Source organism: Balaenoptera borealis (genome assembly GCF_965194805.1).
Source record: "Balaenoptera borealis genome assembly, chromosome: 18".
NCBI classification, from domain to species: domain Eukaryota; kingdom Metazoa; phylum Chordata; class Mammalia; order Artiodactyla; family Balaenopteridae; genus Balaenoptera; species Balaenoptera borealis.
This window is the reverse complement of record NC_138877.1, coordinates 20,081,129-20,107,791: the sequence shown is the minus strand read 5'-3', so window position 1 is coordinate 20,107,791 and position 26,663 is coordinate 20,081,129. Positions and strand designations below refer to the sequence as shown.

Here is a 26,663-nt window from a genome sequence, read left to right as displayed (position 1 = left end):
CATAGATTATTCTATGCCCAGAGATAAGCAGCACGGAGATACAGAGCAGTGCAACCTACACATAACAAGCTTAGAGGAACTCTAGATAAAACTCCACCCATCCCTTCTTACTAACGTGTACTCTGGCAGAGCAGTGACCCACTGGGGAGTCTCGTGGAGGGTAATACATTTTTCATTCCTAAATAAACTTACCTTTGGGTGGTTCCCTTTGGGTGGTTCCCTTTGGGTGGTCCAATATTTCCATGAAATGAGTTCATAAAAGAAAAAGGCATTGAGGAACTTCAGAAGACCCTGTCAGAAAAGGGCAAGAAAGAGGAAGACAAGGTTTGGGAAGACACTAAAATATAAAGGCTTTTTGGTCAGTGACAGCGAGCATAGTAGGGTGAGGAGAACAAGTTGGAAATGAAGCCTGTGGACGTCTGACTGTGAGAACTGATGGCGACTGGTAATACCCAGGCCTCAATGTTTCTTTGCTGGAGAGAACAGCTAACCTACCAAAACATACAGACAAATGGTGTAAGGCTGTAACATCTTACGGAAAAAAAACCAGAACGAACTTTTTGGCCAACCCAATAAAATAACAAATACTACACAGTTCCAAAAATGGGATTCTGATTTAGAATTGGAGGCATCCAGACTCCTTTGCCTCTACCAGACAAGGTCTGCAAAAACGGATAAACAAAAAGAAACTAAGGATTCAAAAGTGACCTCACCAATAAAGAACATTCATGGGCAATCATATGAACAGTTGATTAGAATTAGTTGTTTAGAAGCCATTTACGTTTTAGGGTAGGCTTCGCTATGATGCCTTATCTGAGTAACTGCTTTAAAAAATAAGCTTATATCACATGGATTTGTGTATATCTAAGAGACATAAGGTTGACAGAATCTTGCTGCTTCTGAAGAATTAAAACACACACACATTTGTTCTATTATCTGCAAATAAGCACTTTATTATCAAACAGTTCAGCATCAGAACAAGGTTTCCAAAAGAGGTTTCTCTACATAGTATCATATTGTGAAAATACATGTTAGGAGACTCTACATCCTACATCCTGTTCCAGTTTCTCATTTGTAGTTGGGTAACTTGATCTAAACAGTATAAATTTATCTCTTTCTTACTAGTGGCTGTCCATGAAATGTAAGCATAGTTCCTTTTCGGCTAGTACTTTGTAATTACACTGTGCCAAGTTAAAAGACCTTACAGTGACATAAAAGTCAACTACAAGAAAAACAAAATCGTTTTTACTTACAGAGGCAAATCTCTCTTCACACAAAAGTAAAGGACATTATGCAATTATGTAAGGCAAATGAGCCCAGAAACAACATTCATTCAAAGATAGTACACTTCTTACTCGATAACCCCGTGTGAGAAATTAATGACTCAGAGTAAAGAGGGAATTAAAATTAGCCCTTGGGTCTTTGACAATTTAATTGCTAAGGCCTTTTGTGAATTCCAATTAACGCTCTAAATTAGCCGCTATTTCTCAGAACGAGGTACAGAAGAATATGAGCCTCAGATGTTTTAAATTCGTTTTGTGAACATTATTCCTTCATCCAGTATCCCACAAATAAAGCTGTTCTCGGGGCATAATTAAGAGTCATATAATAAGCTGAGTGCCTTACTCTATGCAAGGCACTGTGCTGGATGCTGCAAGTGTGCTAGTGACAGCATTCCTTGTCAAGCTATCTGTGTGGTATCAGCCTGTTGAATATGGAAATTTGGCCAGAATAGCATATACTTAGACCCATGTACCTACCAAAAGTCTCCAACTTAAGTGACTCGAAAGAGGAAATGGTAAGTATAGTAAGACATTTCAACTTTTTTCCCTTGAGCTTAGTCCCATCTGATCAGAGAGCATTTAATGCCTTCTCTCTAGATTGTGGATTTCAAAAGGTGGGGAAGACTGACCACCATCCTTCTCTTGACAGAACATTAAGTATTCAGCCAAATGTAGCTCATCATAAATATTAAAGAGAAATTATTCTCTGGCTTTTGCAGGGAAAATGGAAATGCTAAAAATTCTTTCCTGCAGGTGAGGATTAATTTTTAAAGGCTCCAACTCTGCTTGCTTTGCTGATAAAGTTCTTCAAGAGATCATGGTCCATTTCTGCAAAGCCTGACGTCTGTGTTACTACAGTCAAATGGTTTATGCAAAACCTGAAGCAGAATTCTTCTAAATCCTAGGAATGACAACAGAAATTTAACAAATAAACAAATTTGTTTTAACAAATTCACATATCCCAGTGCAATGCAACGTAGCACAAAAGTTCCTAAAACACATAGGCAAGGAAAAAGGATTTGATGGCCAGCAGAAAGAAATGTTGGGACAGCAATGCCTAAAGAATAGTTGTAAAACTATATAGCTAATATGAATCTATGCTTGTAAAAATTTAAATAACAGAGTAAAGCATTCAAGTGCCTCCACACTAACCAATGCAAAAAATGAAACTTTTTCTTCCCAGAGATAGGCACCTAGATGTATTGTTCATTCCACTTTCAATATTTATGCAGAGTACGACACTCCTCTTGTTCGTCTGTTTAATAAATATTTATTTATTGCATGAATGCATTGAGTAAACTGTTTAAAAGATTTTCTTTATGTTGAGCCCAACACTCCTCTTTTATATTCTTTTAGGGGCTTAAATAGTTTTACCTGTAAAGAGTTTGTGAGAAAAGCTTAAGCCATAAAACAGTCATCTTGGGAAATGCTTCTCTGAAGTCATTAACAGGCCACTGCTCTTTTTCCTTTACAAGAAGATAAAGGCTGGGATGATTAGATTTCATCAGATCACACATAGCTGCAATAATCTGAAGTGGGAAAATGCTTTGAAGAAATCATGACTTTCTGCTAAGAGAAACTGCACAGATTGGTGATTTCTGGCTTACTGTAATGTACGCCAGGCCAAAAAATAGTACTGTAGTGATTCTCTTGATTAGATCTGCAAACTTAAGAATCAGAAATAAGATGGCTGGACACTTTTTTGGTCTGAGAGAAACGAGAGCTAATGTCAGGCCAGCCTGCGGAGACTCTGCTATGCCTCCGACCCTGGGCTGTGCTGCCCTCCTGACGCAGCTCCTGCCATGCCTCCTTAACGTCTTTGCTCAAGTCTCCTTCTAAGTGAGACCTTCCTTCCTTCCCGGACCACGATTTAAAACTTCAGCTTTGATCTCAGCCTGCCCCCCACTGCCCCATTGCCCTTCTCTAACTTACTTTTTTATATCATTTATCACCACCTAACAGACCATATATTGTATTCGTCATCTATTGCCCTCACCAGAAAGTTCCAGGAAGGCAGAGATTTTGGTCTGTTTTGTTCACTTCCTGTACCCTTAGTGCCTAGAACCATGCCAGGCACCTAATGGGCACTCAGGAAATATCTGTTGAATCAATGAATAAACATTGCTGATTTTAAAATATGGGGGCAATAGAGAATTGTAGTAAAATGTGTGGTTTTGAAATTTGTCCAATATTGGATTGCATTCCAGCTTTACAATTATTAGCTTACTAAGAATTTACTTAATCTCTCTGAGATTCAGCTTCCTCATGTGTAAACTGGAACAAATAATAATACATATATTCTTAATAAGGTTCTTTTGAGAACTAAACGAGATATGAACTGTGCTTCAAATAATCCCTGGTGTGTATTAATTACATATTAAGTGTAGTCAAGCATGAGGGATAATTTGCTGAAAAGGTCTGTTTCTTGCTTATTAGAGTCAGCAAGTAACAATACTAGTCAACTCAAATATACTGTTCTTGATTTATAAAAACTTTTATATTAAGTATACATTGAGTCTATTTTACTTGTGGTCTATTATACTAATTTAGGGTACCACAGTTAGACAGCCTGTAGTAAAATACAGTGCCTCTACAGGCAAAGTTGAACATTCATTAAACAAATATTTAATGAGCACATACTATGTGTCAGGCACTATCCTAGGCACTAGGGATACGGTTGTGAGCAAAACAAAGTCCTTGCCATTTGCTCAGGGAGGTTGCTTTCTAGAAAACAGGGCTGAATGGTAACCATACAAATAATTCACGTAAACAGGGAATATGAAGAAGTCTTGGACGTTAATTCTAGTTCAGATGGAAACACTATGTGCCCACAATCTCATCATCTGAGGCAGCCCACCAGAGTCCAGTATTATCAGCATGACTTTAACAAACTCTTGAAAAAGCACAGTTATTGTTTGGCCATGAAGCCTTCTGCGTGTTGTAAGTGCCCAAAGTATTACTATCTTGATGAAAGACAAACATTCACTATGCTTGTAAATGTCAATGGTTCAAGGTGGGTAAGATTTTTTTTAAATGTTAAGTGAAAAAAAATCTAGTATTTAGAAATATATATTAGGTTGGCCAAAAAGTTCGTTCCGGTTTTTCCACAGGATGTTACGGAAAAACCCAAACGAACTTTTTGGCCAACGCAATACATAACCTAGGAAAAAATCAGAAGGAGCTGTATGAAAATGTTAGTGTCCTCTGGTTGAGGAGTCATTTCCTTCCTCATACTTTTTGTATTTTACAAATTTTCTTTAATAAGCACATTATTACTTATATAAGCAGAAAAGAAGTTATAACCTTTTTTCTGCCCACGACTAAAATGTCCCTGTTTTCTGACCAAAGGAAAGGATATCCTTAAGGAAATCGACTCCAAAAAGTATGGCCTGTTTCCTAACGATTTAACTCTAAGACAAGTTTTTTTTCCTTTCTTTATTATCAAAACAATACATGGTCACTGTAGAAAGTTCAGGAAAAACAAGCAAAGATAAGGAAATAAAAATCATCCACAATCCCACCATTCAAAGATAACCACTGACTGTATTTTTCAGTCTTTTTTCCTATGTAGATAATAAATTTTGGTCTTTTTAAATTCAGCTATTTATACTTAAAAAAAATTTATTTTACTATTTTTATTTAAAAAATAAAAATAAATATACTTATTTAAAAAATAGGAGCACAGTTCTTCAGTCAATGATATATGTTGAATAGTATTAACATTTTTTAGTTTAAACAATCCTTTCCTGTTCACACTGACTTTTTCCAATTTTTAAAAATTATAAACAACACTGCAGGAAACATCTTTGAAGCTAAAACTTTGTCTGAATCCATGGTTACTTCCTTAAGATAAGTTTCTATAACTGAATTCCTTAAAGAATTATATTTTTGAAGCTTTTAATACATATTATACCAAACAGCCCCCCAGACTGATTATACTAATTTGCATTCTCCTCAGCAGTTTAGGAGAACACCCATTATCCTGAGCCTATACTATTTCTAAAAATAGACTCCCTGGTTTGACAGTTGAAACATTATACCTTATTTTCATTTATATTTTTCATTTGTTCATAAATCCATTTGGTCCATGTTTTTCCATCAAACTGCTCATGTTTTCTTTTTGTTTTTTTTTAGAATTATACATTAACTATGGTGAACTTGCTTCGTGACATTACAAATATTTTCCCCAGAGTATCATTTACTTTGTTTTTTTCTCTTTATTTTTTTGTGTATAAACATTTTTGTTTTTTTGAGATCAGATCTATCAATCCTTTCTTTTATGGTTTCTGCCCTTGAGGTCCACCCTAACTTTATATATATATAAACATTCCCTTATATTTTTTCTGGTACTTTGTTTACCTTAGATCTTTAATTTACTTAGACTTTCTTTTAGTTTAAGGCAGGAAGGAGACAGCTAACCATTTCTTCCAGAAGGTGAGCTCCTCGAAAGGATGCCCTTCTTACCTGAGCGTCATACTTCACGGCGGCCGAGAGCAGCGCGATGGCGTTCTCCTCACAGATTCCTTGCTTGATAGTTTGTTGGCAGAGTTTTTTCAAACGATTTTCTCTGTAAAATGTAGCCAAATCTAGCAATCCTGGTGGAAAGAGATGTTTTCTTAGGGGAGTGATCTCAAGCACCCTGATTTAAACTCACTCAGCCTGTCAGAGATGATTCTGAATATAATCCTCAGTGAAGGGCTGTGGAAATAGAGACTTGGGCTTACTTACACTCTGAGCATGTGGCTCTCTCTACCTGAGGAACGCAGCTGCACTGAGCGAGTGCAGTACACAAACAAGTAGCTGTGGAAAAACAGGAGCAAGTGAACATGGCCCTAGTCTCTTCCTCAGAAATGCTCCTCTAGTTAGCCATCCCCCCGAATTATCAACATCTTCTCCAGCAGCATTCGCACGTGCTGTAATAGTGCCCATCTTCAAAAAGAAAAGAAACGCCTTTCAGGCCTCCTGCGACCCTGCCCCGTTTCTCTGTTCCTCTCCTGAGCGAGCCTCCTGGGGAGAGCGGTCTCTGTTTGCTGCCTCTGTTCTCTCACCTCCTGTCCTCACCTTAAGCAGAAGCCCAGCCCCTCTGCTCCCTGACACCACACCTGTGATGGTCACTAATGGCTCCCATGGTGCCAAACCCAAGGGGCTATCCTCTGATTTCATCTTACTCAACATTTACACAGAATTTGATGGCGTTGAGGAGGCTCCCCTTCTCGAAATGCTGTGTTACTTGCTCGTGTTTTCTTCTCCTTCATGAGTTACTCTTCAGTCTCCTGGCTGGACCATTTTTCCTGACTTCCAAGTATTTGAATGCCCCAGAGTTCAATGTTCAGATTCTTATTTCACTTATTTCCCTAAATGATCTCCAGCCCCTCAGTTTTAAATACCGTCTGTAAAAACTGATGATTCCTGTTATATTATCTGTCATCTGCTTTCCAATAACTCAACATAGAGTGATTTAGATGCTTAAGTTAATTTTAATCTACCCCAAGGGACACTATGAAGCACTCTAATCAAGAATGGTCGGTTAGTTTGCATTTGAAAGGCCCTTGTCAGGGGCTTCAGTTATGGCTACCTAAATCTTCATTGGAGGACGTGTTAATTAGCATAAAGAATGCTACAAACACTTTGTCACTGGTGAAATGAGTGGCACTCAGGTTATGTGGCTTGGCTAGAGATGCTGTGAGGGTGCCTTTGGCCCCTGCGTGATCGGGGTTCAAGCACCGTGGGCTCAGCAGTCCTACTACACCCTTGGAGTGGTACATTCGCCGGGTCTGATCCAGTCCTGGTTGCCACCTGATCAAAAGGCTAGCTGAATCCTGATTCTAGAATATTGTCACGTTTACTTCACAATAACCTTTCACGGAAGGTACTTCATAGAGGGCCCAAAGGACAGAGAGCCAGGATTTCATCAACCTTACAACATTAACTGTTTTTATACCTGCTAATAAGTTTTGTACATTTGGTAGAAATTTCTACTAAGTTTGGTAGAAACTTGCTTTCATTGTAACATGACAAATATTATCAAAATTATAGAAGAAAGGCCTATGGCCCTCTGAAATCTTTTGAAATCTTGAGAGCCGTGAATGGCCTGATTGCTCCTGGTCAGTTCTCAACAACTCCCAAGTTCACATCAGCAGCCCCACACACTCCGGGCATCAGACTCACGCGTGCGTGAGCTCCGTGTACTGCCCTGAGCCTCTGCTCCAGGGGGCGCAGCGCTGTACCCGTTCTAGGCCCCCCCCCCCAGGCTGGCCAAGGAGCCAAGTGCCCACTCCTAGACCACACTCTGTGCTCCTGGGACCCTGGGATTCCCTGAATAATCAGCCCTGAAGCCACATATGTCAGTATTTCCTCCCCTCCAGACCACGTGCAGACCCCCCGCCCCAAGGGGTGGCCGATGGGGTTGACTGGGACACGGACATGCAGGCTGGGATGCCCACACACCCCTGGGATGCAGGATGTAACTGGGGGTGGGTAAAGGAAGACGGCAGGTCCTAAGCTGGAGGCCAGAGGCCTGTGCCTCCTGTGCCACTGTGTCCCCGCACAGAACTCCAAGCGTCCTACAACTCTAACTTCCAGCTGAAACGCCTACCTGGCCCTTCAGTTCTTGATGAAGGTATATTTTTCAAGGTATGAGGATTGAACATATTTTATCTGAAGCTTGTTAGCTTGACATATAACTTTAAATTTTTAGACAAATGGTGCATAGGCCTCCATTTAGACTCTTGCCCAGGGCCCTGCAAACTTGAGGGGCGGGCCCATAAAAAAAACCCTGCCACGCAGACGTCTAAAAAGCAGCTCAAACTCCTTTGATTTTTCAAACTCAAGAGCAAAACCTGGTGCTCTCCACACTCAAGCCAAATACCGCAGAGCAATCATCCTTCTCTCTTTTTCCCTCAAAACCCACATCCCATCCACCAACAAATCCTGTCAGCTCCCTATTTAAGATATACTCAGAATCTGATCTCTTGCAACACCTCCACTGCTAGACCACCCTCACGCAGGGCACCACCATCTTATACCTCAACCATTACAGTTTACTGATTTTTTAAAAACAAATCCTCTCACCCCTGGAGTAGAAGCTGCTGGCGCCTCTCCCTTCACATATGCACAAAGCCATTCTCCCTTTCTTCCAAAATCACAGACTACGTGGCTGAGCCATGACCATCTAGAAATGACCACTCCCCCCAACTTCCTGTGCAGCTGAGTTAAGGCCTTGGTTATCTCTGGTCCATGGTTTAAAAGAAGTGGGACTTCCTTAACCAACACTGGGATTTGCCCTTTGCCCCTTGTCACTGTCCCTTCCTCCATCCTGCTGCCTGTAATGCACACGTGGTCTTGGCCATGAGTGCAGGGGCCACAGGTAAGGACGCCTTGCACTGCACCCCTGTGTGACAGAGAGAGAAACTGTCTTGTTTAAGCCACTTCCTTTTTCCATTTTACTGCTAAAGCAAATCCTAAATAACGCAACCCTCATGCTCAAAACCTTCCAGGGCTGTCCATCACGCCAAGAATAAAACTCGAGCCCTTCACAGTGGCCTCCAAGGTTGTACCTGGTCTTGCCCAGACCCAGCTGCCTGGCCTCAGTTCCTCCGACTGCCGGTCTCTCTCTCCCTCCAAACCACCCGGGTCTTCCTCCTCCCCTTCCCCCCTCCCCCCTCTTCCTCCCCCTCCTCCCCCTCCCCCTCCTCCATGTGCTACATATGTTCCTGTCTCAGACCTTTGCACCTGCTATCTCCCTTGTTTAGAACACTCTTCACCTGGGCGTCTGCATGCTTCCCCCAGCTCTCTGCTCAGCACACGTCCTCACAGAGGCCTTCCCTGACCTCCCAGCTGACTGCTTTTCTTTCTTTGTTTAGGGCTGGCCTCCCTCCTCCGAGCAGCAGCTCCACAGGAGCAGGGTGTCGGTCTGTCTCATTCATAGGTGCCGAGGGGAGCACGGCACATAGTGGGCCCCTGGGCCCTCAAGTATTGTGGGAGAAAGGAAGGAAAACTATAAAACTTAAGAAATCAGACTTTTTTTACCTAAGGAAAATTAAATGCTGATCTGGTAAAAAAAAGTGTTATTGGATTTATACATGTAAAATGAATATTTAATTGAAAAATTTGAGAGCTGAACTCTTTCTCCAGTTCCTTACAGAAGTAACTCCTTAATTCTCTGTCCCACGGGCCAACAATATTGCTGACAGCTGTAAACTGAAATTTAGTCTGTTTTCACCTTGTGCCCGCTGGACGCCCTGGGTTGCTTTCCTACCGTCAGTAAACCTGAGGTGCAGTGATGCACCAGATCACAGTGGGTGGTCCCAAAGGGACCGTCACAGTTATGGAGACCAGCAGGGCTGCCTATTACATGCATTTTCTCATTTTTATAATGTAAGTATCTTGAAGGCAGCAGCTGTGTGGTAGCTAAAAAGTCGGGTACAGTATCTAGTAATTCAGGAAGAATGGCACCTGTCCCACAGTGCTGATGGTTTCATAATTCATCCATGTCTCATTTTATCCATCCAGTCAACCTTTGTGTGAAGTGGGAACAAGGGAAAAGCGTTTGGGTTCAACACACAAAAAGAGAACTGCTTCTGTGATTACCCTCACAGCCACTTCCTTTTAGGCTCTACACGAAGCACCTTTCTGCCAATCTCTTGGTCAAGTCTGCTGGTGATTACCTACAGCCTCCTCGGGGGACAGGCTGATGCTGTCTGTGTACAGGTACTCCAGGAAGGCTCGGTAAACAGGATATGAAAATTCACTCATTTCTACAATATCATCCTCGCTGTCTTCCAACGAAGAGCGAAAATGCTCACACCTGAAGGAAGAAAGAAGCGCGTCAGGTCCTGGCTTCTGGGCAAGAGCCAATGACCTTCCTGCGGAGCATGTGCTCGTGGCGGTTAAAGGGGAAACAACTAACAGGGAGAAAGGAAAAACACAGCACCACGCAACTCCGTGTCCTCGCCGGGCCCCTGGCTTCCCCTGCCGGCCGGAAGTCTGCGGTCGTTTATTCGACGAGGCTGCAAATGCTAACCTGCTGCGGGGCAGCTGCCTCCGCGGCCACGAGCTCCCAGGGGCCCTCCCACACCACATCCGCGGGGCAGCACTTACAGAAATCAGGTAGGTTTATTTTCATAAACTCAGAGTAATTTTGTTTCTTCTCCTCCTGTTATGAGTTGAATTGTATCCCCCAAATTCATAGGCTGGAGTCCTAACCTCACTGTAACAGTATTTGGAGAAAGGACCTTTACAGAGGTAATCAAGTTAAAAGGAGGTCATTAGGGTGGACCCTAATCCAATATGACCGGTGTCCTTACAAAAGGGGGGATTTGGACACGGGGAGAATGCCGTGTGAAGACTGGAGTTACGCTGCCACAAGCCAAGGGCTGCCGAAGACTACCAGCAAACCACCAGGAGCTGGGACAGAGGCATGCAACAGATTCCTGCTCAGAGCTCTAAGAACTCATTCTATGCACAGCCCTGATCTTGAATTTCTAGCTCCAGAACCATGAGAGAATAAATTTCTGTTGTTGCAACAGATTAGTCTACAGAACTTTGTCACAGCAGCCCTAGCAAACCGTAACCTCCCCACTTCTATGAAGGTTTATGGGCTACAGTGAGAGTGAACAAATACTGCACAGCCTGACCTTACTAAGAAGTGAACTTGAGACTAAAATGCCGTATTGAGTTTGTGATTCACTGAAGTAGGATTTAAATATCTGTTACACAGCAACGAAATGAATTTCAAAATCACTATGCTAAGAGAAAGGAGCCAGGCAGAAAAGAATGCATATTGTATAATTACATTTACCTAAACTTCTAGAATATACGAACTAATCTATAGTGACAGAAAGAAGATGGTGCTTGCCCCAGGGCTGGGGCCTCAGGGATCTTTGAGGGGTGATGGAAACGTTCTGTGTCCTGATTTGGGGCAGTGGTTTCCCACGAGTATACGAATGTCAAAACTCCTCAAACCGCACATTTTAAATGGATGCAGTTGCTCAAAAATTATACATCAATAAAAGTGATTTTTAAAAATCTCTGTGTTAGCTTTACTCCCGACCTTGCTGCTCTTCTCTTTTTTCAAGCATCTAAATGTTCAGTGTTAGCAAATGTAAAATAGATAGCTGGTGGGAAGCAGCCGCATAGCACAGGGAGATCAGCTCCGCGCTTTGTGACCACCTAGAGGGGTGGGATAGGGAGGGTGGGAGGGAGGGAGACGCAAGAGGGAGGAGATATGGGGATGTATGTATACGTATAGCTGATTCACTCTGTTATACAGCAGAAACTAACACACCATTGTGAAGCAATTATACTCCAATAAAGATATATATTAAAAAAAAGAAAACAGAGAGTACAGAAGAAATGCCACGTATAATGTGTTTCCCCCGCTGCAGGGCACGCTCATAAGGGCAAAGAGAGCCTTACCTTTTTTCAGAATCACAGACGTGCCTAACATAGTTCCTTGGAACTAGAAAACAACAAACATTTATTTCAATTCTTGGAATAAATGATTCCTTACCTAATTTTGAGAAGGACTTTATGCGCATAAATGTACTTTCCATCCACCAGAAATCTCAGGTCTGCGGTGCTGGGATTGTCAAATTCTCTCTTCAGGGACTCAGCCACGGTGAGGTGGCCGTCAGGTTCTGGGGGGCGGGGGGCGACACCAGCGCTTTCTAAGGAGGACGCAGGCCCAGCACGGCTCTGCTGACACGAAAACACCAGTTCCCCAAATAACTGCCCCACTGAGCTATGCGCTGTTTTCCCAAATACAGATTCCCGCTGCTGCAATCATTAAGGATAAGAACCTCAGACACATCTGCTTATAAATCTGGCAAAACAACTAAAGTCCCAAACCACCACAAAATTTTTGAAAGTCTGAGTAAATATACCAGCTAAAAATAAAAGCTATAGTTTCCCAGTCACATCAGAAAGCAATCCAAAGGACTTTTAATTTGGTATGAGATACTGATTTCTAATACTTTTGAGAAAAATGAATCGATCCAATGAGTTCCCTTTCACAGGAGCTCATTAGAGGGACATAAATTGCCTGACACTGCACTGAACAAAGTCCTCACTATCAAAAAATGAAAACACCAGAAGTTCTCCTCCTGGCTTGCAGGCCACCACCCCGAAGGACAGCGGTCAGCTCACCCACGGACAGGAGGCGCCAGGTGACGGCGGGCGTGGCGAAGCAGGCGAACACGTCGTCGGTGGAGGAGAAGTGGGTGAGGTGAGGCAGGGTCACCGACTGGCCCCGGCACTGGCCCCACATGTACACGTGCCCTCCCTGCGTCTTGGCTGCAGACGTGTGGGCAGAGTGGCAGGCCGCAATCTCTGTAATTCTAGGTCCACAAACACACACCAAGTAAACACGGTAAACAGGAGAAGAAACAAGGTGATTTTTTCTTCCCTTAGGTCTAACTGATTAAAAACAAAAACAAGACTTAAGACACCTAAGCTTCTCAACTGTCAGGCACCCAACAGTTATTTATATGTAAGCTATGCCTCAGTGGCACTTATGTATCATGAAGGTCTGCTTGTTACCACTTCCAGCCAGTACGCCCATAAAAATATGTACCATCCTGTTTTGAAATTCAAGTATTAATACAATCCAAGAGAGCAGAGACCAAAAACAAAGACCAAAAAAAAAAAAAAAAAAAAAAAGAAAACAGTGATGTAATTGTTTTCTTAAAACATTACTTACTAAAGCAGATCAGAAAGATTTGGGCCATCTTGACCCAGGGTCAATAAATATTTTCATCAAAACTTTACCAATTTTAGGGTTAAATGAAGCATGCTGTGGGTCACCTCAACTCGCACTGCAAACAGTAAGTGCAGTGGTTCTGACTCACTGGACTGTATCATCTGGAACCCAAGAGAGCAGTTTTCTGGGATCAACCACATGTTAGACCCTATTTCAGTAAGTTCATGATTGACAGGCAGGTAGTTCTCAGAACACTTCCTAGTGGAAACCACTGTTTTGTTGAGTTGAAAATAATTATTTTCTCTCAGACTAAGCCACCATACAGATTTAAAGAAAAAAAACTATTTCCCCAAGTGAAGTACCATCTTGATTCTGTCTCGGGCAATGGTACCAGCATTCCCCAGTGACTTAGGCTCAGAACTTCAGGGTCATCTTTGACTTCTCCCTCCTCATGTATCTCTTTGTTCAGAACATCCGCTTGACAAATAACAGCAATTCTTTCTTTGTAGTGCCTCCCATTTGCCACACCCTCATCAAGGACACCCATACCCAGACCAACGCAACTCTTAGGGCTCCCTGCCTCAGACTTTCTCTCCCGACCTAAATCGCACAATGCTGGCAGGTTAACGATCCTCTTGAAACACCATTCTCATCACTACTTTCAAACCTTCGTTGACTTCCCATAAGACAAAAATCCAGACACATGACCTTAAGGCCTTCCATAATTTGCCTTCCATCTATGTCCAGCACTCTCTCAAATCACCTTTGCCCACACACTCTCTGTTCCAATCAACAGATGTACTCACTGCCCCTTAATGTCATTATGCACAAAGCCCTTGGTCAGGAATGTCCTTTAGCACTTTGGGAGACCACTTACAATGACAGCCTCTTTTCCCTGATAACGTTCTATGAAAAATGTAACTGATTGGAACACAATCGTGTCCTTCTATGCTAAACTACCCAACATCAGGAAATCAAAACAACTTCATTCCTACATTCACTTCTGAAATGTTTACCATTAGCCTCCAGGAGAGGGGAAGGGCCTTTGCCATTCATTAGAGGAGGTGAGACACTGCTTCCACAGCACAGGGGTTAAGGATGCAGAAAAGCTGGGAAAGCTGGCCCTCCCTGAGCATGGCCTTGGGGCATTTACCTGGAACACCCAGTGCCACTCGGGAAGTCAGGGGTGGGGCTGAGGCTTGGCTGACTGCAGCAGCTGCTACAGCAACGAGAATGGAGAAGGTTTAGAGGGAACCTTCAGGTCTCAGCTTGGGACTCGACCATCAGCCAAGGCGCCCTGCCTTTGCCTGATGTCATCTGTCCTTACATGTGATTCATACCAAGAAGCAAATGTGGAAGTTCAGATTTTCCAGTCATACATGCAATAGACAATGACTATAAACTGCGCTAACCTTTACTGTCAGGATGTCTGGCATATTTCGCACTTTATTTTGTAGCCATTCTTAATGGAAAAAAATTACTATATGTTCATAATAAATAGGTTTGGTGTCGCCTCAACGGAATGATCCGCAACAATGGCACAGCTTAATGTCTGAGAAGTACTAGAAATGAAACAGCAGAGAGTGAGACAGAAGGCAAAACAGAAAACAACGAGGAAAGAAAAAAGGTAATTTGTGAGGGAGGAGAATAATGGAGAAGAAATCATGATTATAAAAAGATCCAGAGCACTGTTTCCCAATCCTGGTTCTGTAAGAGGCCAACACATGATTAATGACCTCAAGAAGTCACAAAATTCACAAAAATTCAAGGCAAAGTTAGTTTTAGATCAATCTAACTTAAACTGTGTTTTTAGGGAACGTTAAAGACATGCTGGTAAATCAAAGTCCTGAAAATTCAGAAAGATTGGGAATGACTGGGTTAGAGAAGAGAATCATTTTAATTATTAAAATCACTTCTATGTGAACATAAACAGTGACATAAAGTGTTAGCATTCCTCACCATAAACAGACTTAATCAGGTTTTTCTTGGGTTGTTGTTTGAGCAAATAATCCCACATAGACAGATTTCCCCTTTCCGCTTCTGTGAACACGTAACCAAGAGCTGACGACCCACCCCGCCCCAAGTTCAATCCTGTTTGTTCTAATTAGCCAAGGCTCCCCGTGATGGGCCCCAAGAGTCAGGAGTTCCTGAGAGATAAGTCATAACGTATCTGCAAAGTTTCAGTCATTGAAAAGGGCGGGAAGGTGCCGAACAAGTCCCAGCAAACCTAAAGGTTCCTCCCTCGCAATATTTGTGCAACGGAGAGCCTGCAAGCTCGGCAATCACCACCTGAAACTCAAGCTCGGAAAACTGAGAAAAGCAGGACCGTCTCATTCAAAACTCATCCCTGACATCCGTAGCCAAAATCATGTTTACGTGGACAAGACCAAGTGTGCAAGTATTTAGCTATTTCTACTTTTTTTTACATATATAATTCAAAAAAATGTTTTGAGTTATGAAGTTTTTTAAAAAGACAGAAAGCAATAGATAACTCTCCAGTGCCACGTGCCCTGACACTCACGTAACTTCCGTGCCCTGCTTCTCTGCCTCTTTCGCTCTTTCCCACTGAGCCGCCCTACAGTCTGTCTGTCCCAGCGTGACCACAGTCAGAAGACCTGGCACTCACTCTCGTACTGTCAGGACCAGCGGCGCAAGGTGGGGCGCGTCGCTGGTGGGCAGATGGCAGCGGGCTCTGTGAGTCCAGACAGAGGAGTTCAAGTTTATGTTAAATGTGGCAGCACGAGAAAAATGGTAAAGTGCCATACAGATAGTCTGTTTTTATACCCATGTTACCTCGGATCCTTTAACACTTCTTCGCTATTTTGTCTAAGTACTACAAGTCCCCACTGACTGGATTTGCTAGCCGGAGGCATTTTTGTGATTGTTCAGAGCCTCAAGACTGTCTCTTCTCTTTTTACTGAGCGGCTCTGAACCACCTTTAAGAGAAATGAAAGTAACACAGCTGCTTGCATCTCCTGTGTGCCTGCCAGCTCGTGACCTTCACTATCTTTCCTCTTCCCCAATTCTTAAGGAGTCTAGGGTCTTACTGTAAGATATGGGGGAAAAAAAGGTTTTTTAACCAATTTAACATAGGTTAAATAAAAGCAGCCAGGTTCACAATACTCAAATGAAAATCAAGGGAGCTGAAAATGACCATCTGGTTCTTCATTTTCATTGTTAAATATTCCAGTAGAAACATATAAAAGAACTGCTACAAATGCAAAATAATTTATCCATATATTTATTTAAAATCAGATATAGCAAAAATTAATATGTAAAATTAAAATGAAAACAGCAATATTAATTTCCACAATGATTTCAACCCTGGCTTAATGGAACAGATAATAAAATGTTCTTGTTCCATGCTCCTGTGTCAAGAAATGAAGAGTGAAAAGGCAGTGATATATCCATGTTTGAGAAATTTCAAGAGACCTTGAAAAATAGTAGGATAATCTGGGGGAAAACTCTGGATATGCTACTCACTTAATACAACCTTGCAAACAAGTGCACACACTCAGTTTTAATTTTTTAACCATTTTGCTCTGCTTCACAGTGATAGCCTGGGAGTTGAAGTAATGAAACAGCCGTATTCCTTTCAACTGGCAAATTTTATAAGTAGCTGCGTGAATGTCTTTATACCCCCATCTGAGATACTTTCATCTTCCTAAACCATAGAAGATAGACCTCCAATGTTATCAACTTCTTCTTAAGAATGTGAAATAGGAAACAATGAGAATGGGGGGAAAAGGTCTTTTTTGAGCGAGAAGAATAATGTGGAAAAGCTGTTGGAGGATTAGTCATTGTAGTTGGTGTAAAGTAGCTATTGGAGGTATAGATGAAATATGGGTATGTGAAAACAAAATATTTAACATCAATCAACTTGCCCCAAAATTCTAAAGCTAATTTTAAACAGGAATGAATGGTCTTGTTCAAGAATATTCTAACACTAGCAGTCAATTGCCCATAATTCTATACAATGCCTAAGTTTAGTTTAATCACGAAAGAACACGGAACTTATTTTGAAAATGCATATATTACCTGTCCTTTTCCACAGCAACAGGAGTAGGGTAGGACTGGTTACTTTTATTGCCAGTGCCCAACTGGCCATAAGAATTTGCACCCCAAGCATACACTTGACCTTCATCTGTTAATACTAATGTGTGTGCATAGCCACAGGCAACCTGGAAAGAGAAAAACCAAATCCACTCAGGCCTACAAACAGAAAGAAACATGTTTCACAAGATACGTTAAGAATCAAAAAATGAAAAAAAAAAAAAAAAAAGAAAAGAAAAAAGGGAAGAGGCAGTCTGCCAGAGAGGCAGGCATTAAGTTAACCAACATCCCTCCAGATCTAGCTTAGGCCCTGTGTGTGGTGTAAACTGCAGTGAGATCAACATGAGTCCTTCAGTGACAAGAGTGCAGTTTATTCACCTTTAATACGGCATTCATTATGCTCACAGAGATCAAGTGGTGTGAAGTGAATAAGAAATAGACGCTTCTATTTTTTAAGAATTATTTTCTCCTTTTATTATAAAAGTAAAAGATGTTCAATGTGAAAAAAATATAGGAAAATATAATTATGAAAGTCATCTCAAGATCTGGATTTTTTTCTATTTATATATAAATATAGAGATATGCACTGATAGCTTTTTAAAAAAATGATCATATCTGTATAAGCAGTCCTGTATCTTTTTACTTAACATTGCATATAGCATTATTTCCCTACCATTAAAAATCCTTTGTAAGCATCATTTCTGTTAATATAGATTTAGTATTGATATTAATTTATTTAACCATTAACTTACTGTTTGATTAGACAAATTGTGCTACTATTATTTGTTATCAATTCTTTTTTCTTTTTTTTTTTGCTATATCTTTACTATACCTTCTGCAAGTCACTTTCTCTTTGGTTCCTTAGGATAATGCCCTAAATTTAAGTAGAATTACAGATCAAAGGGTATGAATATTTTTAAGCCTCTTGATACATACTGCCAAAGTTTCCTTGGAAAAGATGATAAAAATTTACATCCCAACAGCTATGTATGAGAGTGCACTGGAAATATAAATTTTCTGATAAACATCTACAACTAAATTCAGGAAAAGAGCTTTTAACCTTTACTTCAGTCAAGAAAGCCAAGCAGCTTACCTTTTCATCCTGCTAAGATAACTGAGTTTTTAGTACATTGGTATCTTTGCCCCCGTAGCCTTAAAAACAGGCAGCACGTGAACCAACAGTGGACGTACCCGCTGGACACGAATGCCTTGCAAAGCTGCTACCCTACAGGGGGTTGGCTGGTTACCGCTGCTGCCGAGTCCCAGCTGCCCGTTTCCATTGTAACCCCAGACATAGACCTGAGAGAAGATGAGAGACTCAATGCCCACGAAAGACGAAAAGAAGCATTCCATGTCGGTATGACACTGAGAAGGTAGACAGGCTTTTTTAAGCAACACAGGAAATAACTTTCTTACCTCCCCAGTGTTCACCACTGCCATGGAGCACATCTGCCCACAGGCTATGTTCACAACTACTTTATTCTGTAAGCAGCCCGTGACTCTTCGAGGGATCGGCTGATTAGCTGTTGATGCAGACCCTACCTGCCCGGAGTTATTATAACCCCAGGCAAATACCTATTTGAAAGAAGAGATCAATAAATGAAACACACTAATATATAAAGTGTCTCAATTGGCACTTACGGTGCCTCATCTTTGCCCTCAAAATGCCTGATATCCATAAATGCTCACAACACAGGCAGGGAGGTTTTCATAGAACGCATTCTTACAAAATGTATTACTTTATTTTTCTTTTAAGATTTTTTTGATGTGGACCATTTTTAAAGTCTTTATTGAATTTGTTACAATATTGCTTCTGTTTTATGTTTTGGTTTTTTGGCCACGAGGCACGTGGGATCTTAGCTCCCCGACCAGGGATCAAACCCGCACCCCCTGCATTGGAAGGCAAAGTCTTAACCACTGGACCGCCCAGGAAGTCCCAACGCATATTACTTTATAAAATTAGGTTACTGGCATTTACCTACACAAACAGCAATGATTATAATCAAATAGCATATAATCCTTATAAAATTTATATCTACTTTGCTTCAGCCATATTTTCCAGCATTTTGGGATTTTTCTTTTTGCAAATAACCCCCTTGAGTATAGCAACATAGAAGTAACAATACATCCTTTTAAATTTTGCAGTTATAGAAATCCTTACTACATACAGGCATACTTCATAATATAAACACCATGACTATGAACTGCTAACAAGAGTTAAGACTGAATTTGAGGTAGGTGGTTATTTTAATCAAATGATCATATTTCCAGGACTGCTACAGGAATCTATATAATCGTACTGAAATTAAAATCTTATTGAAATCTTATGATCAGTGAGATTTATGCCGACGATTCTCACCTCTCCATCAGATGTTAGCACCAAAGAATGGTAAGACCCACAGGCCACTTCAATGACTTGTTTGTTTGACAAATTAGTAGAGATATGACAGGGCACTAGACCATGATTAGTTGTCCCATTGCCCAGCTGACTGTAACCATTGTGACCCCAGGTAAAGACTTCTCCTTCTGAAAAGAAAAAGAAACATAACCAACTTTCAAAACGTCTATTCTTATATGAAAATATATATATTACACACTTCCACAAAAGGAAACTAAAACTTCATATGCAAAAGCTAATCAACTTCCCTATTCCACAGAACTCATTTTATAAAAGAATACATTTGGAAAGTTTAACTACATTCTACCTCAAAGCAACAAGACGAAATTCAAATGGATGCAGTTATAATAGCTGGAAGATAGGTTTTTAATAAACAACAGAGAAAAGGCTGCTAAGAGTAAGAGGGAAAAAAAAAAAAAGATTGAAATTCAAAAGACTGTAAGGTCATTTAACTTCTCTGAACCTTAATTTCCTTATCTATAAAATGATCTCCAAGTTAACTTTTTGAATCTTTGTTATATTACTTATTGTGCAGTATAATACATATTCAGAAAAGTTCTTAAAATATATACACAGTTTTATAAATAATTACAAAGTACACATCCATGTACTACCACTCAAGTCAAGAAATATAATCTTATGATCACCCCAAAAGACCCCCACATATACATCCTGGATATCCTGGATAACAGGATTTAGTCTTTCTTGGTTTTGAACTTAACATAAATGGAATAATACAGTATATACTCCTTTCATCTGTATTTTTCTACCATATTGTCTCTTTGTGCTACATTCCAGATAATTTCTTCTGATCTATCTTCCAGTTTATTAATTTTATCTTGCTGTGTTCAAACTGCTGCAAAACTTGTCCACTGATTTTTTCATTTTGATAATTATATTGTTTATTTGGTTCTCTTTCAAGTCTTCTATGACCTCTTCAGGTATCCTCAAGCTCATTTTTTATTTTTTCAAACATAGTAACTACAGCCATCTTATAAGTGGTGTCTGGTAATTCTAATATCTGATATTTAGTAGTTGTTTTTTTCGCTGTCTTTTTTGCAGGTTCTTATTCAGGGTGCCTTGTTTCCTTGTACCTGGTTGTCTTTGACTATGTGCTACTAATTGCCATTGAAAAATTATTTTTTGATGGCATTATATTCCTTCAGGCCTAGAATGAAGGTACTTTCATCTAGAAAGAATTTGCATTAACTTCTCTCATGTTCTTAAGGCACTTTAAAGGTACCTCTTTAATAAATCCAAGGCTTGAGATTTCTTGGACCATCCAATCTAAGGTGAATTGGAATACAAATCCATGGATACAACACCTCAGGGAGAGGTTTTCTTTCTTTTTTTTCTCCTTGCTTTGCTCAGAGCCAAGGAATTCTTCTGTTGAGTCCCTTAGAGATGAAAGAAATGACTCATCCTTGCCCTAAGAGTGTAGCCCTTTGTGGTCCCAGCCTAACATGTGAGGTCTTTGACTTGTGACCCCTTCACCTCATAAGTACATCAGACCACAACACTGTTTAAGTGCATAGGCAGATGGCTTTAAGGCAAAATTAGCTTCAAGGTCCCCTCTAACTTCTTAGTTCATACTTTCTCTTAAATATATTTGGTCTAATAATTCCTTTCTGCCTTATCAGTGTTCTGATGCTTTTAGAAAATTTTTAAAAATATTTTATCTAGAATTTGTATTTGTTTTCAGTGCAGAAATGGTGTGAATAATCCAGCCTGCTACTACTGGCAACCAAAAATCCCTAAAACTTATTTTTAAAATGTGAAATAAATATACGAGAGTATTTATAAAATTTATTTTCCATTTAAAGAACACTAATAAAATGAATACCCAGCTTGAGGGAAACTCTAAGGTATGTTTTAATTATGTTGTCTTATCAGTCTGAATGCATGAAATAGCCATGAGAATATATAATTCCTTATACTACTAATACCAACTAGAGCCATCAGTCACTGTTTAAAGTCAGGATCACAGAACGCCAAGAGTTAGAGGGGATCTTGGAATCTAGCTTTCATCGCTCTGTTCATAGATCAAGAATCTCAAGTTCAAAAAGTCCTGAGTGAGTTCAGCATTCTAATGCAAAATAATTACACATATAAACAAAAGGAGTTTACTGGGCTTATCGCACTGTCATTCTTACACCCAAAGTGCCAATGACTGCTAGATTCCATCTGCTACATTATCTTACTTTGATATTGATATTGATATTTCATATTGTCCAAAGCACAGTCAAGTTCCCAGGGCAGAGTCAGAAAGCCAATCAAAAAGTATGTTCTCAGTGTAAGGGGTGGTCCTAGTCTTGTTTCTCCACAAAGAAAGCAACGGCTAAAATTCCACCCTGTGTTCCTAGGTTACCTGCTGTTGCAAGGACAACATGTGGACCACTCCCATAGCTGAGGCAGGCAATTTTTTTGCCACTTAAAGACTCCAGTCTCCGAGGTTCAATGGTGCTCTGGACATCACCTAATCCCAAACAGCCACAGCAGTTTGTGCCAAGCACAAAAATCTGTGGGAAAAACCAAAGTTAGTTCAAGCAGTTCTATTTCTGACAAACCTGTACATTCAAACAGGCACAGTTCCCCTAGGAAAACTGCTTCATTATTTAATAAATAAGAATCCACTCTCCGTGCATTTTTTTTTTACCTTAATTCCTTCCTTAACTCCTTAGTTCCCCCAAGATCTTCAATTCAGCAAATCCGTTACTGAAAATATAATTTTTTCTTCAACATTACCTCATCATTTACTGTAGTATATAAAACTTCATTGCCAGCGCTGCCAAAGACACAGGCCTGACGAACTAACTGCAGTTCTTCCTCAGAACAAAGGGAGAAAATTGGCCACTTTCCCACATCTAACATCTTCAAAGATGACAGAGTAGCCTGTACTGGCTGAAAAAGAATTTAAAAAAAAAAGTAAATAAAATAAATATATATATATATTGACTAATAATAAAAAATACATTTTCTTTGCCCCCTTCATTTCTGTAGAAGAGTTAGCATTGGTTTGAGGAGGAACAAACCCTATCTATTTTGGGAACTGCCTTTACAAGCTTGACTGCTTCAGGACCACTCTCACTGCAACCAAGAGCCAGAGGTCCTGGATGGAATCAGATCTCACCTATTAATTTTCCTCAAGGACACAGGAATCATCCAAGGCTGAACTTTGGGGAGGTGAATGTCTGGCAAGCACTTTCAGTGTCTGTTATGTCTTAAATGTAGCTCTGGAAACTAAGCTGCTTGTGAAAGCAGGAAAAAAGTGAGAAGACTGCTGTTTCATCTGCTGCCTAAGTCTTAGCAAAACAAGTCCTTGGGAAAGAACAATGCCAAAGGTGACACCAAGGAAAAAGTCCCAGAAGGTTGAAACCTTCACGGGTCAGTTCTGACCATTCAGTTTGAGCAACTGGTGGGTTCCCTCATCCCCCCACTCAGATTTGGGGATTGGTAGGACAAAAACACCCACAAAGTACATGTATTCATTTGCTACGACTGCTGTAACAAAGTACCACAAATTGAGTGGCTTAAACAACAGAACTTTATCTTCTCACAGTTCTGGAAGCTAGAAGTTCAGAGTCAAGGTATCACCTGGTCTGGTTCCTCCTAAGGGTTGTAAGGGGAAGATCTGTCAGGCCTCTCCCCTCGGCTTGCAAACGGCCAAATTCTCCCTGTGTCTCTCACATCATCTTCCCTCACATGCGTCTGTCTCTGTGTCTAAATTTCCCCTTTTTTATAAGGATCCCAGTCATGCTGGATTAGGTCACCCTCATGACCTCATCTTAACTAAACGATTTACATCTGCAGTGACCCCATTTCCAAAAAAGGTCACCTTTGAAAATAAAGGGGTATCTTAGTCAATTTGCTAAACCAAAACACCATAGACTGGGTGGATTATAAACAACAAAAATTTATTTTTTATAGTTCTGGAGGCTGGGAAGTCCGAGATCAAGGTGCCAGCATGATCATGTTCTGATGAAGGTGCCCTTCCTGGTTCAGAGCCGGAGTCTTCTCACTGTGTCCTCTCGTGCTGCAAAGGGCTCAGGGTCTCTCTGGAGCCCCTTTTATAAAGCACTAATCCCATTCATGAGGTTTCTCCCCTCAGGACTTAAACAATTCTTGAAGGCCCCACCTCCTAATACCATCAGCTTTGGGGGTTAGGATTTCAACATATGAATTTGGGGGGGATACAATCAAATCCACAACAGGATGCATTAAGATCATGAACATCTGCACTCCCATAAGAGCATTCAACGTGGACATGATAAAGCTGTTTTTATTTATTTATTTTTTATGGCTGCATTGGGTCTTCGTTGCTGTGCACAGCAAGCAGGGGCTACTCTTCGTTGCAGTGCGTGGGCTTCTTATTGCGTTGGCTTTTCTTGTTGCAGAGCATGGGCTCTATGCACGTGGGCTTCAGTAGTTGTGGCACGCAGGCTCCGTAGTTGTGGCTCACGGGCTCTAGAGTGCAGGCTCAGTAGTTGTGGCACATGGGCTTAGTTGCTCCACAGCATGTGGGATCTTCCTGGACCAGGGATCGAACCTGTGTCCCCTGCATTGGCAGGCAGATTCTTAACCACTGCACCACCAGGGAAGTCCCAATAAAGTTGTTTTAAAGAGAGCTTTTACTTATTTGCTACACTGGAAACATTTTTACTTACATACTTTTCAACTTCCAAAAATTTTTAAGATTATAATAAAATGCATAAATAGCCAACATGCCTATCAAATGGCATGTCTAGCCATTTCCCTCAATAATCACCAAACTCTAGCTTAATTTAAGGGAGCAAAGGATTTTCTACGCCCTACCTTTCCCATCAGATATTAAATCAGTCTTACCAGATATATGTCTAGTAGAGAGCAGATCAGACTAGCTACTTATTTTTTTTAATTAATTAATTATTTATTTATTTATTTATGGCTGTGTTGGGTCTTCATTTCTGTGCGAGGGCTTTCTCTAGTTGCGGCGAGCGGGGGCCACTCTTCATCACGGTGCGCGGGCCTCTCACTGTCGCAGCCTCTCTTGTTGCGGAGCACAGGCTCCAGACGCGCAGGCTCAGTAGTTGTGGCTCAAGGGCCTAGTGGCTCCGCGGCATGTGGGATCTTCCCGGACCAGGGCTCGAACCTGTGTCCCCTGCATTGGCAGGCAGATTCTCAACCACTGCGCCACCAGGGAAGCCCCTAGCTACTTATTTTAGAAAGGATATTTGTGCTTTCCACCTTAGGAGTCAGGGGAAAAAATTATTTATTTATCCATTCATTCATTCATTCATTTATAGGACTTGGCTCACAAGATTAGGAGGCTCAGAAGTCCTATGTCTGCATTTGTAAACTGGAGACCCAGGAAAGCTGGTGGAATAATTCAATCCGAATCCAAAGGCCTGAGAACCAAAGGAGACAATGATGTAAATCCCAGTCTGAGGGCAGAGGATGAAACGAGATGTCCCAGGTAAATCAACGAAGCAGGAAAAAAGGGATGGATTCTTCCTTCCTCTGCCTTTTGTTCCATTCAGGTTCTCAAAAGATTGGATGATGCCCACCCACACCAGGAAGAGCCACCCATTTACTGAGTCCACCAGTTCCAGTGCTATTCTCATCTGGAACCACCCTCACAGACACACCCAGAGACGATGTTTAACCTGGGCACCAGGGGCCCACTCAAGCTGACATGTAAAGTTAACTAACTATGTGAAGACACACAGTGAAGATGGAGGCAGAGACTGGAGTGATGCAGCTATATGTCCCGGAACACCAAGGATGCTGGGAGCCCGCAAAAAGCTGCAGGCTTCTTCCCTCAAGCCTTCAGAGAGCATGGCCCTGCTGACACCTTGATTTCAGACTTCTGGCCTCCAGAACTGTCAGAGAATAGATTTCTGTGGTTTTAAACCACCTGGTTTGTGGTACTTCATCAGGGCAGAAACTAATACTAATCCCATTCCTGATTTCTGTTGTTTTAAACCACCTGGTTTGTGGTACTTCATTAGGGCAGAAACTAATACTAAGAAACTAACACAGAGGGGAAGCAGTTTGTCACTGCTAACAGCATCACCCTCAGTGAGTGGCATAGCCTGAACCAGGGGAAGCTCCCCTAATGCCAAATCTGGCCACTTCCCCCCATGACACCACCAAACTGTAAGACCCTGCCTGGAGAATGATGTCTTCTATTATCTTTTGGGCAGCACCTAAGGCCACTGTGGGGCTAATGACAGAATCTTGTTCTGTTACCTTTTAGTCTAAGCTTCTACTTTATATTATCCACCTCCTTATATTATGAAGGAATCTTATTTTCTGTGAGGTGTTCATTTTAATATTTTTTTCCTATTTAAGTCTATAATTTTCAGAAAGAACAATGTTTGGGATGTGGCATCAAACATTTCATGTAGACGTGCTAACGTGCTAGTTAAAAGAGTTCTTCCATATTATTTCTAATCTTCCCAAGTGTAGGACATACACATTGCTATCCTCATTTTACATATGAGGAACCTGAGGGCCAGAGAGACCGAGAAATACTCCAAGATCACCAGCTGCTCAGTGGGTAAGCCAGATTTCTTTCCACAAATCATCTGTTGCTGAGTAAAAAGTTCACATAAAAAGTGCTAACTCCTGGCAGGCCTAGTGTTTGCTTGCATTTGTAGGGCTTTGGCTGTTGTGCTCATGAAGTCCTTCATGAACAGGGCAGTAATGCCCACCGTGGGTTGTCTTCCTTCATGGAGCTCACAATTTAATAGAAAACAAATAATTACAATATAACCTAAATACAACAGGTGTGGATACATTGCTTTTTAAATCTCTGCCAGAAGGTAGAGATTTTTACTTCAAAAATTCATGTTTCTAAGTCTGCGGGGAAACTTCTTCATAGGGAACCAATGACTTCATTTATGAAATGCACATGTTTATACTTTTTTGAAGTAAATATTTAATATCAGTCTCCAGGAATTGAGTATCTTCTCTCACAGAAGAGAAATACATTCTTCTGTCTGCCATAATCTTGAGCATGTATAGTTATACACATTGTATATACTGTATACATATGTACATATATAGCATATATGTATACTCTGTATATATATACATTGCATATAGTAAGAGTGTACATAACATAAGGATGCACACACTTTAGGAGCCTCAATCACACCACAGCCAGCCTGCATGATAGCAGGCGTCTCCGCAGAAGGCACCCAACTACCTCTGGGCCCAACTATTAAGTAAGGGACTGGCTGAGTAGGAG

General features: G+C 41.0%; 2 protein-coding genes across 8 annotated transcripts in view; one reads left to right on the top strand and one right to left on the bottom strand.

Annotated features, from left to right (window-relative positions):
- RB1 (RB transcriptional corepressor 1) overlaps positions 1–9,813 on the top strand; it is a 142,076-nt gene extending 132,263 nt beyond the window's left edge. Inside the window, exon 28 of the mRNA XM_082365318.1 lies at positions 9,795–9,813. The gene's annotated coding sequence lies outside the window, so the exon portion shown is untranslated. The remainder of the gene's footprint in view (positions 1–9,794) is intronic.
- The window catches only part of RCBTB2 (RCC1 and BTB domain containing protein 2), a 36,786-nt gene continuing 11,046 nt past the window's right edge, over positions 924–26,663 (bottom strand). For all 7 annotated transcript variants that reach the window (XM_082365476.1, XM_082365482.1, XM_082365478.1 and 4 more), the window contains 11 exons: positions 22,178–22,333; positions 21,801–21,951; positions 19,394–19,560; positions 18,451–18,609; positions 18,226–18,333; positions 17,020–17,162; positions 12,429–12,619; positions 11,794–11,920; positions 9,950–10,089; positions 5,748–5,878; positions 924–2,184 (listed from right to left, as the gene is read on the bottom strand). In XM_082365476.1, the coding sequence (XP_082221602.1) occupies positions 2,044–2,184; positions 5,748–5,878; positions 9,950–10,089; positions 11,794–11,920; positions 12,429–12,619; positions 17,020–17,162; positions 18,226–18,333; positions 18,451–18,609; positions 19,394–19,560; positions 21,801–21,951; positions 22,178–22,333 (1,614 nt within the window). In that variant the 3' untranslated portion in view covers positions 924–2,043. The remainder of the gene's footprint in view (positions 2,185–5,747; positions 5,879–9,949; positions 10,090–11,793; positions 11,921–12,428; positions 12,620–17,019; positions 17,163–18,225; positions 18,334–18,450; positions 18,610–19,393; positions 19,561–21,800; positions 21,952–22,177; positions 22,334–26,663) is intronic.